This window comes from Lissotriton helveticus, chromosome 7, assembly GCF_964261635.1.
Source record: "Lissotriton helveticus chromosome 7, aLisHel1.1, whole genome shotgun sequence".
Lineage (NCBI taxonomy): Eukaryota > Metazoa > Chordata > Amphibia > Caudata > Salamandridae > Lissotriton > Lissotriton helveticus.
Window position 1 is genome coordinate 1026629919 of NC_136068.1, and position 16118 is coordinate 1026646036.

The 16118-nt window shown below is 45.0% G+C and overlaps 1 protein-coding gene across 1 annotated transcript in view; it reads right to left on the reverse strand.

Annotated features, from left to right (window-relative positions):
• The window catches only part of SLC16A3 (solute carrier family 16 member 3), a 118561-nt gene that overhangs the window by 40684 nt on the left and 61759 nt on the right, over window positions 1-16118 (reverse strand). The window contains exons 3-4 of the mRNA XM_078653760.1: window positions 4423-4566; window positions 2027-2800 (exon numbers count right to left, since the gene is read on the reverse strand). Coding sequence (XP_078509886.1) covers window positions 2027-2800; window positions 4423-4566 — 918 coding nt within the window. The remainder of the gene's footprint in view (window positions 1-2026; window positions 2801-4422; window positions 4567-16118) is intronic.

Consider the following 16118-nt stretch of genomic DNA (forward strand, 5'->3'; position numbering starts at 1 on the left):
AGGTTTGCTAGGTTTCCCTAGGTGCCGGCTGAGCCAGAACCCAAAATCCACAGCAAGGCACATTGCAAAAAAATGGTCAGTTTTCAGTAGAAAAATGTGACGTGGTCACATTGTGTTTTGGGCCATTTCCTCTCACATGCACTAGGCCTACGTACACAAGTGAGGTACCATTTTTATTGGGTGACTTAAGGGAACACAGAACAAGTGTTATTACATTTGTCTTTCTATGCATTTCTGCATTACAAATGTAATACAATGGTAAAAAAGAAGTCATTGTGAAAAATACCCTCTAATTCGCATGCATTTAATATGGGTACTCACAAATTCAGAGATGCACAAATACCTACTGCTTCTAAACTCCATATCTTGTTCCCATTTCAAAAATACTTAGGTTTCCTAGATACCTGTTTTTCACTCTTTATATTTTACCAAATTAATTTCTGTATACCCAGTACACAATGAAAATCCATAGCAAGGTGAAACTCGGTTATTGGCTCTGGGTATCTCGGGTTCTTTGTGAACGTACAAGCCCTATATATCCCTGCAGTCAGCAGGGTCCCGCGGATGTAACGGTATATTGCTTTAAAAAATCTACCGTAGAAGAAGTTACAGTTGAAAATGTAGGCACAAATGGCTGTTTTTTTCAACTCAATTTCAATATTTTTTTATTTTTTATTTCAACAGTTACTTTCTATAGGAAAACCTTGAAGGATCTACACAATTGACCCCTTGCTAAATTCAGAAATGTGTCTACTTTTAAGAAATGTATTGCTTTCTAGTATTCATTATTGGTTTCACACGCATTTCTACCACTAACTGGAAGGAGGTTGAAAGCAAAAAAAAAATTGGAAAAATAAGCTATGTCCCAGTAAAATGCCAAAACTGTGTAGAAATGTTACATTTTCTGACAAAAGTCTGCCTGTTTCTGAAAGATTGGATTATGGGTATTTTAGTAACAGAAACCCTTCGTTGATACAATTTGTAGGCAAAACAACAGGCGCTTTCTTCTGCAGCACTTGTTTCCCCCCCCACCCCCCACCAGAAACAAATGTCACTGTATTTTGGCTAATTTTTCAGTCCCCTCAAGGAGAATCCACAAACCATGGATACCTTACAATCCTTTGGATTTTAGAAAAAAAAGGACACAAATTTGGCGTGGATACCTTATGTGGACAAAAAGTTATGGGGGCCTAAGCGCGAACAGCCCCAAATAGCCCCAAAAAAAAGGCGTGGCACAGGGTAACAGGCCTGGCATCAAAGGGGTTAAGTGTACCTCATCCTATTTGGGTTGTGTTGATAAGGGAGCTCACACAGTCTTACAGGGAAAACAGAACAGATGTACTTAACATTCGGTGTTACGAGACAAAGGCTGTCTACACACGCAGAGAAGAAAAACACCGCCATCTATCGGCTTAACCACACAAGTGCGCTTATTAAGGCTCACTTGGAAGGAAGGACTCGCGATAAAACTATCATAAATGCTTTTCTTTTTTGCCCTACTAATGTGAAGTAATAGCTCTTCATTGGTGGTCTAAACACAACTGACACCTCATAGTTAGAAGAAGACGAGGTCCACAGATCTAGCAAACATCAGGAAACAATCAATCTAGCTAACAGTAGTTTTTGCAAGATCACATTTTGACAGATGCGACTGTTGTCTATGGAAATGCCAATAAAGATGTTTCTTTTTAAAAAAACAGGTGAAAAAGTCTAATTTTGCAAAGCATTGGCTCAATGTTATCATCTGAACCACCCAACCACATGAACCCTAAATGTACATTTTAGTGTATCTGGTCTGTAATGTTACACTTACAAAAAATAGGTTGGGTGAATAGAACCCCCCAGGTTGGATGAATGACCCTGATCTTATAAGAGGTGCATTAAGAAGTGACATGGTGACATTCTAACTCGTATCTCATGAATGTTACATCGTATTTATATTTTAATAAAATTTGGGGGAAAACAGATGAAGGTAATTGCAGTATAACTAACTAAGTTAGTCAGAAACAAACAAGTGAGCCTTTACCTGCCGAAGGAGGACCGACCAAAACTGCACAGGCTTCTGCCAGGAGCACCAGGCCGATGGCACTGGAGAACCTCTTTGTTCCAACAATGGTCATCAGGACCTCGAACTGCAGGGCCCCCACCATCCCATAGGAGATGCCGAAGAAGATGCAGAAGGCCACCAGGCCGCCGTACGTGGTGGCCATGGAGCTGATGAGGTCTGTGCAGCCGTTGAAAAGCATCGCGAAGCTGAAGAGGTAGACGCAGCGGGGCCGCACCCAATCCAGGCCGGCGAGCATACCGCAAGCCGGCCGGGCAAAGATGTCAACAAAGCCAAGAATGGAGAGCAGGAAGGCCGCCTTGGTGTCGGGAGTGCCCATGTCCTTGGCGTAGCTCACGACAAACACTGGAGGCACGAAGAGGCCGAGGACCATGATGGAGGCCGCGATGGTGTAGATGACAAAGCCCCTGTCCTTGAAGACGCTGAAGTCGAGAAGTTTCCTGGGAGGCTTCTTTTCCACCACCTTGTCATCCTTCTTATCTTCCAGGGACTTCGGGGGCAGCAGCGGCCTCATCAGCGCTCCGCAGGCGCAGCAGTTGAGCAGCAGCCCCCCGAGGATGAGAAAGCCCCCCCGCCAGCCGTAGTGGTACTCGAGCAGCTGTCCCAGAGGTGACAGGGTGCAGAGGAATACGGGGCTGCCGGCCGCCGCGAGCCCGTTGGCCAAGGGGCGACGCTTGTCGAAGTATCGGTTCAACATGATCAGAGAGGGCTGGAAGTTGAGGGCCAGGCCCAAACCTGCAATGAAATGTAAACACATGGAAATCAGAGGTAACCGGCCCTTCATTTATGCGAACTTTCAGCCTAAGGAAGGCGTTCTGGGACCTCTCGGTCTGTCTGCGTTTCCAAACCCACAAACGAATAATACTGATGCATTCCAGTAGGACAGCCCTCTCCAAAACACTCCCTATTCTGGTGCCTGAAAACATTCCGCTCTCTGCTCCTGTCTAGGTGGCAGTCCTCTTCCTAGCCTCTACAGTACACACTGCCAATGATGGCGTTTCTTAAGAGACCTTTCTGGCGCCACTCAACTTGTACAGTCTTTGACCACAGCAGCTGTGACTTTACAGCTCGCAAGATAGCCCAAGGGGTTGCGTTTACACTGCGGAGATCTCTTTAAAGCCTGCAGATAACATTCTTATCCAGACTGAGGCAAATCAGACCTTCATCCTCCTGATGTACATAACATGAATTCAGGAATGTTATGCATTATCAACATATTTCATTTAATAGTTAAGGAATTGTGCATACTTTATACATAGCTGTTTAAAACCATGCTGATTCATGTTTGAAGGTAAGATTCAATGACTGCATACTTTAATATTTTAGCAAATATAATGATTTCTAATGAATCAGTAAATGAGTGTTTGATTTTAAAACAGTGTCTGGGAGAAGCTATAAAAATGGTCAATGTAATCAGTATTGGTGATATAGCTGGAAATAGTAATTCCAAAGCTTTCCATGGAAGACTTTTTGGTGGTACAGGGCAGATAGATTAAAGAGCTGAGGAACAACAATTTAAATTTAGAGTGTCAGTGAATGGCTGGTATATGTTAGTTGCAGAATTCAATCTATTGTGCACTGAGTGAGTAAGATTCCTAGGGACGAATACCAGCTGGGCCTGAAGCTCGGACTCCATTACCTTAGTAAGGGCTTAAAAACAGTGCCGTGAGGGGGGTACACAATACAAGCAGAGTAGTACCGAAGTAAGGGTAGTAAGGGAGTGAACAACATGATGCTTAGGTTCGAGCCCAGTGGCGTGGGTTAAAATTATGCGCAAGGTCTAATACCACAGGAAAGTGTTAGGAAAAATGGGTCCAGTACCTGAGTAAGAGGTTGAACAACAGTGCTTAATTTGTAAAAGAAAGAGTGCCGACGCCCCAAGCTCTGCTCAGGAGCCTGCAGCAATTAAGCCTTGGCACGCCAAATACTAAGGCTGGTATTTTTACGTCCACCTCATGCTTTTTAATTAGTTACCAGACACTCCTTGCCCTCTGATTTCACTCTTGTAAGTTCAAGCTTTCTTTCTTATTGACGATTTCTTCGTCTTTCTTATCCTTTCTAATTTGAGGATTTTTAATTTTTTGCTCTCAGTAAATATCTGATGCGGAAAAATAAGTGCGGAAAAATTAGTGCTGGTCTCCAAATATAAGTGAATTGGTACCCACCAGCAACCACCAGTTCAAATTAAGCACTCACCAGAGTAGGGGTCTAGTACGATGCAAGAGGGCAAGTACTACAGCAAGGATTTGGGCATCGTGCTCTCGGGGTCCCTTTGACCTCTACATGTCTACGATTCTAACATGCCTTGGACAGGGAGCTGTCTGCAGACAGGCACTGGTATTGGCTGCCATACTTACCCGTAATCACACCCACAGTGAGGTAGATCTGAATGATGCTGGTACTGAAGGATGCCAGGATCATCCCTGACGAGGCAAAGATGCCTCCAACCATCATGACCGGTCGACATCCAAATCGATTCACACACACACTGCACAAGGGTCCTAAAGTTGAGGAACAGAAGATCAGCTTCAGATGAGGATGTGACCGGTGGGGAGCACTTCCACACTCGCATTTCTGTTAAACAGACTCAAAAGCATGCAGTTGTATAATTGTGAAATTAAATTTTTCCTACAATATCATGGAAATCGCATTTACAAAGTGTTATAGTCAGTCAAATTCTATGCACCTGCCATGTGGTTCAGTGTAGGTCTGTAAACACAGATTTAGCCTCATATTGCATATCATTGTCGCTGCTTATTTATCAGTAATGACTAAAGAGTGTTGGCCAAGGAAATTATCCGTAGTATATGGGCCACCTCATCTGTCCTAGGTATGTGTTCCAGGTGTGAACAAATGTAAAAAATGTTAGGTAAGCCCTCACTCACACTCCATCCTAGGTGTCATGCTTCCTCATAGGTCTCCCTCATTTGGCAAGAATGATTATAATGACAAATGGACTCCCTATCATATAGGGAGCACTTTTAGTGAGGGTGCTGATGGTACGGGAATCCCAAAAGTTGGGCTAAAAACCTCCAGGAGCTTTTAAAGTCACTACTTTAATTGTCGAGAACCCCAGCGATAGCTAATATTAGAGTTGTAATGCCCAATAACGTAATTCCTCCTGCATCAGTAGGTCAACCTGTTTCTGGAGTTATTGGCCCTGAACGGGGTCCCTGGCTTTTATCAGGACCTTGTTCTCTTGGTAATTTGGCAACAATTCACATTCATACTGCAAGCACCCATTCATACTTTAAAGATTCCATGCCAAAATATCCTTGAATACTTGGACATTTGTAGAAGGTGCGGTCCTACAAAGTCAAACAGAAATATGAACACCTACACAAAACAAGAACTTAAATAAAAACACATTAATTAGCATAAAGAGTAGAATCATCCAATGCATGAGTATTAGCATAAAGAATAGAATTACTCAATGCATGTGTTAGTGTATCACTGCAAAGGCACACGTGGGGAATGCTTTCTCACCATTGAACTAAGTCAAGAAGATCATCTCCAATCACTGGAGAATATTAAATAGTACAGACAACGGATTAGAACAACCCTTGTTCTCATTTAAGCACAACTGCAATATTAGGCACCTGTTGGTACATTCAAAACAGAAGAAAGATCCCCTGTATAGCACGAGCATACTTAGGGAATTTTCATCAGCGGTCAATCACCACCTGTGCAGGAGATGTTCATCATGTCCTCTTATCAGCACGAACAAAGAAGTAAATATCGGCACTGGGAAACCGTGACTGCTAAGGACATTCACCAATTGTAATAGGGAGAATGTAATTTACATATTAAAATGCCCCTGTGTTAGAAATGGGATATTTGGTAGGCTCGGGTGTGGGCCAAAGCCAGGCAAAAACCACCGCTCTAGTCAAGATAACGAAGTTACACGTCTAAAATAACCCCTGCTCACCTCCTTGGTAGCTTGGCACAGAGCCTCAGGCTTATCTTAGAGGCAGTGTGTAAAGCATTTGCACATAACCAACACAGTGTACGTACCACAAAAGGACACCACACTGGTTTAGAAAACTATCCAATATTTTTATATAATTAAAACAAGACCAAAAACGATGAAAATCCACAATACTATACTTAAAAGTTTGCAGTTCAAAAATACGTCGATTAAAATAGTTCCTTGTGTGGATAGCTCCGTCCTGACTTCCACAGTGTTGTGAGCACACAAATCCAAAAACAGTTCTGGCTGACCGCGGTGTCGCAGGCCAACTACGGTGTCGGGAAGACCCACAAACAGTACCTTTCAGAGATGCAGGGTGATGGGGCCCTTGAAGTCACTTGCATTGCAGGTTGAGCTCCTTTTGTATGGGATCTGGAGCGCTAGCTCCAACAGGCGTCGGGTGCTGCGGTGTGAAACGCAACGGTGCGGCGTGCAGTGTGAGCAGCGGCTCGGTGGCGGCGTCAGATGGCGTCATCGGTGAAACCAGAGTCGCGGTGCGGGATGGAGGCGGGGCTCATCACGGTGCTAGCAGATCACGGTGCAAGCAGCAGAATTGTCGTTGCTGAAGCACTGTCGTCGGCTGAGGAACTAGAGTCGATGACACCGGCGGCGGTGGGCCAAGGCTGCGGTGTGGGATGAGGGCGGTGCGCCATGTAAATTTACGAGCGGTGCCCCCGAACCACAGTGCAAGCTGCGGCGTCTATTTTGGCGGGAAGTGGCGGCATCAGGAAGGCCACGTCGTTGTCGTGTAGCGAGGCAGTGCAGAGTGTGGCCGAGAGGTCGTGGTGCGAGCAGTGGCTCGGTGCTGGCGTCAGCAGGTGTCGTCAGTGAGACCAGGGTCGCGGTGTGGTGGCAGTGCCCAAGCTTCCGCGTGAAGAAAGGCGGTGCTGAGTGCGGTGCACACAGGTCGTGGTGCGAGCAGCGGCCCGGTAATGGCATCAGCAGGCGTCGTTGGTGAGACCAGGGTCGCGTTGCGGCTGTGCCCTCTGCGGTGCCTTCAGGACACGGGTTTGGCAGGGTCGTCGTAGACGTCGCCGAGGGGCGTTCTTCAGGTTGCAGCACAAAACACACAGTCCCCCGTGCTGTGGGTCGAAGAACCTGAAGTCTTTACTGTTCCTGAGACTTCGTGAACAGGGGGCAAGCTCTACCTCAAGCCCTTGGAGAATCTCACCAATTCGGTTGCAGAAAATCCAGTCCAGGCCTTTTACTGCCCAAGACAGAAGCAGCCACTGCAGGTCAGCCCAGCAAAGCACGCAGCAAAACGATCGTTCCATTTAGCAGCTTCTCTGGCTCTTCTTCTGTGTAGTCTTCTTGATCCAGATGAGTTATGAAGTTCAGGGGTCTGGGACCCAGTATTTATACACAAAAATCCTTTGATCTTCCAGGCAGAGGGTGTCGGTGTCCGGCCAGAACCAGTTGGGCCTTCTCTGGCGTGAATTCCTGGCAGGAGGTGGAGACGGCTTTGTCAGTGGCAGACCATGCCCTTTGAGGTGCAAGGAAATCTCTTCACTCTTCCCCATCGTAACCCAGGTCTATTTAGCCCTTTCCGGACCTACCTAGACTATCGGAGCCACCCTGCTTCCTAGCCATCTGTCGTCCAAAAACCAGACAGGCAATCCACATTCCAGCAGAGGCACACGGGATGACCGAGCAAAATAATACCCCCTTTCTAAAAGTGGCCTCTATGAACTCAGAATGAAAAGGGCACCCTCGCTAAAGGCTGCATATTTAGACACCGAGTACAGGCATACCAAACTTCCTTCCATTATACCTTTTTCAGGCTACGTACGTGTGTGGCACAATCTGTGCTGCAGACCCACAAGTAGCGGTTGACTCACAAGCACCGGCACCCACAGTGCCCTTTACTGGGGACTGACAAGTAAGTCACACATCCAATCATAACACAATTTACCACAGGAGCACCAGCGCTTTACCACTGATCAGCAGTGCGAAAAGCTTGCAGAAACGTTATACCAGCAAAAACAGAGTCAAAACCGGAAAGGCAGAAAGCAAATACTCAGAGGAAACACGCCAAAAGATGCCAAGTCTAACACCCTGCAACTTAAACTACTTAAGGATGGTGACCCAAAAAATCTGTAGTCACATAAATGAGTTTAGAAGTACAAAAATGTATATATGTATATATATATGTTGTTTCTGCAGGCAATGCCTCAGCATTTTAATGATCTCAAATGGATGATTTTGTTGAAGGCAGGTCACACCCAACAGAATACTCAACAAAGATTGTTAAATAAACAACAGAGATAGGTATACCACCTTAAGACACACATTACAGGTCCTAATGATGACATCCCATGGCTACAGGTGGGATGCAAGTGTTATTTCCATCTACGGCACTTATATGTTCTTCCCAAAACGGTGCATACATGTATCAAACCTTTCTTATGACCTTACGCTCACTCTCTGCCAATGCACAACAACACTTTTTAGTAAAGAACAAACATGACACAAAGCCATGACTTAACTGATGCACTTTACCCTTCTCGGTATCCCCATTGAATTGCCAAAAGGGTTAGCTCCCTTTTACCAGGAACAAGCAGACAGAACACTAAGGGCCCGATTATGATGGCGGGCGGACAATAACGGGAAACAGGACCGACTGCCAGAGGTGCGGCGGTCCCGCAAGGGCCAATTCGGATGCGCCCGCCACATTGGCGGACGCATCCTCAACTTTAACATTGCGGCGGGCGGTGCTGTAAGCAGCACCCACCGCAATGTTAAAGTCCATGTTGTGCATTGATATGCACACCGTGACAGGCACTGCGCGAGCCACCTTGTGCATGGCATGGTACCCCCAGCAGCCACCCACCCCCCTCCGCCCTCCGGGGGCCGCAATGGGCCCCCAAATTGATTTCCCGCATGCCTTTCCATGGCAGAGTCTCCGCCATGGAAAGGCATCCCCACCCCAGGCATCATAATATGGATGGCGGTGCCTGCAAGGCACCGCCACCATATTGTGGCCTTTTTCCATCCGGCCGGCAATCGTAACAATTGCCGACTGGTGGAAAAGCGGCAGACGGTCTTTCCGTCCGCCGTGGTACCCCTTGCCATACTAATATGGCGGGGGTAAAACAGGAACAGATGGCGGGCGGATTGTCACCGCCAGTCCGGTGATGGCGATCCGCCCGCCATACTAATAGGCCCCTAACTTACTGAATAACTGAGTAATGTTTTTACAATTTTTTTGCACTTCTTTGACAATTTTTACAGAACATCACCCACTCAGCACGCTAACTATGGTTACTCTTTAGTTGATGCACTTTGGCCTATTGATGCAAGAGGAAATACGCTTATACATTGCAATTCCGACTTTTACCATCTCCAGGGTTCCCTACAAATAAAGTAGTGCCTTGAAAAACTCCTGGAGGTTTTTAGTCCAACCTTTAAGATTCCCATACCATCACTGTTCTAACTAAAGGTACTCCCTATACCATGAGAGCCCATTTGTCATTCCTGATGAATGAGGGAGCCCTATGATGACGCATGACACCTAGGTTAGTGTGTGAGGGGTTACTTAACATTTGTTTTTTAACTATCCACATCTTGAACATAGATTAGGTGATCCATATACTACTGATAATTTCCTTGGGCAAAACTCTTTAGTCAGTCTGGATTACTTTTGTTCGAATAAAAGGTGATTAGGAGGGTGCAATCCACGAAGAGCCATTTCATCTCATTCCTCTACACCCCCTAAACTTTGGTGTTTGTTGGTGCTCATTTTTCACCATTTAACCTGGCAGAGTCTGACGGGAATCTAGTTTTTATGTCGTTGTCACCGCTTCGTTTTCATACGTCTGCTCCAGGCTTTTTCATTCTGGCATAATGTTTGCATTAATCACGCTATCCTCTGCACTTCTTACTCGCATTATTAAAAAAATGTCTCTCTGTTACCCATCATCTTTTTGTAGGCTGACCAATGTACCTCCCTTTTTTTTTTAAGTTTCAAAAACCTTTATTGTATTTGAAAGCATGGTACATCAATGCAATGAGTTCAGGCATTTGTATATCGTATGGTTTAGCAAAATATTGGCATCTTCCCATGCAAAACATTGGCATGTAATAGTAAGGACTTGAAAAACCATACAATCTATGACCCCAACTCGCACCCCCCCAACATTCCCTCTAGTAAAACAATGAAAAAAGGGTGTCCAAAGTAAATAGCATATTCAAATATTGAAAACCAAGCCTGGAGGGGGAAGGACCCCAGCGACCGTAGAGGCCAGTTCAGCAATACAGTCAGATGGGCACATTCATCCAGCGACCAATGTACCCCTTGTCCCCCGAGTCATTTTCCACTGAACACCCTAAAATATGCAGCTGAAGGGTCCTGGGCTTCAACTCATCTGGACACTCATAGATTGATAATTTACACTTACCTGGAAATTGATGGGACTCGGATTTAGGCTCATCCAAAAATTATAGATCCTTGACTTAAACTTGCTCGGAAACTGATGAAACCTTAAATTCATTCCGAAAATGAGGAGTCTTGGACTTGCACCATGATAAACCGATCAAGCTTGTATTTACACCCACTCACAAACTAGACTTTTCTTCAGTTTAATATTGATGGAACATGGACTTTCACTCCTCTGCTTAACTAATAGATTATAGATGTTAATCTACAGAAAAACTAATGGGCTTTTGAGGTACAGCTACCCACAGTCTAATGGATCCTGGACTTACATTCACCCCTAAATTTATGGGCGCTGGGCCGACTCTCACTCAAAAACTGGATGGGTCCTCCACACACCCATATGCTGATAAGAACTAGATTTTTAAAGTCATTCCTAAACGGTTAACTGTGGACCCACTCCTACTCTGAAACCTGATAGGTTCAGGGCTTGGACTCCAGAGGGAAAAATGAGGAGACCTATACTTACTCAGAAACTGATTAGTGTTGGCCTTGCAACACCCGAAACCGATACTCTCTGGATTTTCCAAACTGTTGGTCCCTCGACTACCAGTCACCTAAAATCTATGGGCCCAGAATTTACATTCACTCTTAAAAAGATGCATAATGGACCTCCACTTCGTTTTAATATGGTGGATCTGGATGTCAGTCCACCCATAAAACGGATGTGCCCCGGAGGTATACTCATCGCGAAACTGATGGATCATGGACTTGCACTTACCTAGAAACTATTGCGTCCATCTCTTACATTCTGCTGTATACTGATATGTCTGTAAATTACACTCCCCCTTAAATAATTTAGACTCACTCCTACTGTGGGGTTCCAGTATTTACACTTAGCCAGAAACAGATAAATCTTTGACCCCAAGTCGCTCAGAAACTGATGGATGGGGGCCTTACACTCACACAGATACTGGTGAATCCTGGGCTTACACTCGCCTGGACACCGATGTGTCCTGGACTTAACATGTGCACTTATGCTTGCACAGAAACGAAAGGGTCTAGAGCTCGCTCTTACCATGAAACAGATTGGTCATAGGGGCCTAATTGCATCTCAATCCCTCTCTGATATTGAATATTAACCTCCTCCCAGACCCCATATTACCTCCTGGAACCTGTGTCACTGCTGCTTCTTGCATTCAATGTTTCTGCTGATTTGCAGGGCCTGTGAATTCTTTCCCTCACAAATCCCGTCTGGTTCTTCACAGATCCCTTATACCCGCTCACTCACCGATCCTGTACCTGCTCCAATGCACATCTTGTCTCTCTATCGCCTCTTACAACCAGTGCTGTAGAGTGGAATACAAAAGTGCAAGTACTTCGTAAGTTTGTGATTGGAGATAGGGGTTAAAGGGTAGTGCCAGGTGCTATGGGGTAGGGCGGTGACTATTGAAAGAACGGTCTACAAGACAGAACCCTTAATTATATTGGCACATTTTCTAGGTGTGCGTTCTCTGGACGACGCCTCAGATGGAGCTGCAGTGACCCATATGCAAGCAAGAAAAATATGGCCAGAATCTGTCGTTGGCTTGTAAAAAGCAACTATGATTGGAGTGCAGAGGGCCCCTCCCACCCCAAGGCCTTGGTATCACTGCATCTTTTGCACTATTGTTAGCTGTGTGCCCGTGGGGAGATGGATTAAGGGGCAGGGTTGCAACTGTACAATGGAGGGCCTCAGTGACTTGTATTGCCACTCAGCCTACTATACTGCCACATGCTCCCCTTGGCCTCTTATACTGCCAAACATCAGACATTAGTATTACGTCCAAGCCTCATATTCCTTTTCTTTGGGAATGGATGAAACACTCGCCCTTAACATGGTCTGACCTTTGCATTGAGAAATTATTACAGATGTCTACTCTTTTATCTGCTGATCGTTCCCCCTCTGTAGGGCAGAGGTTCCTCTCCTTGCCAAGGTGCCCTAGCCAGAATTTGGTTGCAAAACATTAATACATACCACTGCAAATCAATATTTGGAGGGGACGCTTTAAACATACCCCTTCCCATGCCTCTTGTACATTTTGCGACCTCTAAAAAAGCTTTGTTCATATGACCCAGAGCTCTTTCATGGTGTTAATGTGGCATGTTGTTTTATTGGAGGCGGTGGTGGCAGTTGAAATAAGAATCTTCTTAGAAATTATTTAGAAGGCAAGCATTTGCTGTAATACCTGTCAGCATCCACATCACTGAACAGTGCTTGGCATCCTGCCAGATAGGCAGCTTTTGGCCTACTTTACTCAGTCCTTCGATAGTGTTGTAATGATATCAAGATTCAGGACTCCCATGTTCCACAAACCGCTTGACAGCCGAGGAGAGAGAAAGAATTTCAAAGGAAACGCCAGCGCTTACTATCTTGCTTGCACTTTGTTGCAAAATGTCAAAAGCACTGCACTCTTTTGAAAGCTGGAAAAGTATATTTCATGTAGTAATTTTCAAAAATGCAAATATTAAGTTTAACTAGAAAAAAACCCTTGTTAATGTTATGATTGCAGACCGCAGACAGTGGAATCACCCTATAGCTCCATGCATGCCGAGCACAATTTAATTGGTTCTGAGCAGTTACTCAGCACATCACTGACTTATGGTCTGTGTCTGCTTCATCTGAACCAACACTCTTGAAAGCAATGATTTGTAAAGGGAAATGTTTGCACTGGGTAGAGTGTTCGGCATACATCTGGTAATCAGGACATTTTAAGCACATCATCTATTCGTATTAGAGAGAACAAGGTCCCCAATTGCAGTGCTGCTCACGTATAAATTAACCAAAGGGGACAAGGAAGGGATGGGCATGCAGAACAACTGTATTGCTTCCTATGGAGGAAAGGAGACAGGACTTTGGATTTGGACTAAAGCCTTCTATCATCTTGTAGAAGTGATTTCTCTAAAGAAAGGTGTATTATTAAATAGGCAATGGAATTTCTTTACTTACTCCATCTTAAATTCAATTTATATTGCAGAGGGTCTAAAAATTAAGTGGCTATGAATCCTGCATCTATTTGTTCACTACTCTACCTACCTGCCCTACCTTCTGTACACCCACCCTCCTTTTGTCCGTCTACATAGGCATGCTTGTGTGCTGCCTGACTGTGTGTGTGCTTGCAGTGGAACCTGCATATTTGTTGTTTTGTGTGCCTGGGTGACTGCATGCCTGTGTACATGGATGTCTGTTTTAGTGTGCTGGTCTGTGTGAACATTGATGTCTAAAGGTAGTTATGTTACTGTCCTTGTTCTTTCTGATGGTGACTTTTAGAAGTGCATAATGTTTGAACTGCAAAAGCAATGGCCAAGGGGCATGAAAGCAAGAGGTGGTGCACATAGCTCAAGAGTCACCAGGGCCACTGCTTAATATTTTGCAAAGTTGAGGGTAACATGTTAAGTTCTCCTGGGCGCCCTAAAGTGTACTCTGTATCTAGAAAACTGTCCTCTCCTCCTCTCTGTTTCTTCTTCCTGGACATGCCTAGAGGCAGTGACAGGGGAGTGAGCATTGCCTAGCGATGCACACTAGTAGGAGTGCTCCTGGCCTGACAGTGTGACTGTATGCAGGCGATCCCTAGTCCTTCCTCTCACTAGAGATTCAGGGGTTAGACAGGAAGCACTGATGTGACACAGGCTCAACCCTTTTGCCAGGGGTTAGGTTAAAGCAACAAGGGAAACTGTGGCTTCGGAGAGGAATAACGTGTATCATCTTGTTTGTGCTGCAACACGTTTGGTGCTGCCGTGATTTAAGTGGGTGCTGGAGACACTGGTCACCTGCTTTACCAGCGGTCAGATGTGTGGCAAGGCAACTACTGTGAATCTACTCTATGGAATAATCTCCCCAAAGAACTTCAACTAGCATCTAATAAACCCCTAAACCTCTGCTCTTCGGTGACGGGCTGCTTCTATCATTAGACCTCTCCCCTTTGCTAGCACCAGAAGACCTTCAGGTGACAGTGCACTTGATCAAATCGTAAACTAAACTAAATTCAACTCCGTGAAAAGTGTACAGGTACATTGCTAAATATATTTGTTGATTTATTCTTTGTAAAATATACTTCTGCAACATCTTGTGTTTTTTTCATTGAATGCCTTCATGAAGATGTGAGCACATCCCTGTCCATGAACGCCTTGCAATTAGTACTGTTAACATGGAGGCTGTCAAGTGATCCGTAGACGTGTGTGTGCTCAAGTCTTCATATTGGAGCTGCACTGGAGTGCAAGTGTCGATATGTGCCCAGCATGGCAGGGACCCTGTGGATTTGAGGGTACCTGTTGGTTCACATGATTGAGTTGCGACCCAGCAGAGTGGTGGTTTTCTTTACCTGAGGTAAGGGAATTACTGTTGCTTCCAACCATTTACATTATTTCACGCTATGCGGATGGTCACAGAGGAGTATGGTTGAGGGGCAAACAGCTTTCATCAATAGCTCTGTCCTTCCTCCCACATCTTGTGTGTGGAGTGCGATGTGTGTGGCATGGGACATGAGTAATGTGTGACTGGAAGACTATGGCCAGCTCATCCAGTGCTCTGCAGTTCTAGGGGAAAAGTAGCAGACAGAGGAATGTTTTTTGTTGGTGGCCTGTGGGCACGTGGGGAAAGGTCAGTCAGAGGCCATGCCCAGCAGGACTAGAGGAGATCTGACCAAAGATATACCCTTTGCCTAGTGCCCAATCATCACAGCTGAAGACTATGCACTGTACTCTGTGGAGCAGGAAAACCACGTACCGGATTTGGCCAGGAGCCTGGAGAAATGGCTAATGGATGCGCGCAAAGGAAACACTCTGCACCTGGAGTTTGCTCACCATAACTCCAAGTTTTGTGTGCAGTGGTACTTCAAAGAACAACCCTTCCAAATAGTTAATTCTAAAATATAAATAATTCAAAAAAAGTTTCAACAAATCTATTGAAGTAAGGACAGTGTTAAACGGAGGAAGTGTTTAAATTTTGGGGTGAACAGTATAGAGGATAAGGGTATGGGGAAGAGCAAGGGTTAAATGTATATGGTAAGGCCCTGGAGTATAGGATTAAGTGCTTGGGATATAGTGTTATGGGTATACGGCAGGGATTGTCGTTAAGGGTTTGGGTAAATAATATATGGTTAAAGGTTTGTGTTTTTCACACTCTGCCTCCCATTGCAAGTTACTAACCAAGTGGATCTACCAGTTCAGCCCTAGACGACTGATTGTAAAGTCTTAATTTCTAATTTTTGCATAGTATTTGTTTAATTCACCTAGATAGCACAGAGGGTTCGACGATCCTGAAGAATGCCTATTCACCTCAGATGAGGGTGCCCGTTTGGCAGAAACATGTTGACCTCTCTATGTGGGTCGAACTAATCCCCACTGCACTTTATTTCTACCATTGAGGATCTAAAAAAAATGTCTCTCTCCACCAATAGGTAGTTTTAACCTATACCCATTCCCCTTTGCCACTTTAGCCCTTCATCCACCACACACATATGCTCATCGTAGCACCTATCCTGCTACTAACCTTGAAAATCCCTCATGAGCTCCCTATATAATAGTAGTAGCTCGCAACGGCATCCCCAATACCAGGGCCAGCAGTGAAACATGCCATACAAGGGTGGGCGAGGCCTTTTTGTTTTGAAAACAACAATATTTAATGTATTTGTCCCCGCTTCAACATAGTGTCCACACTGATTTCTTAGATT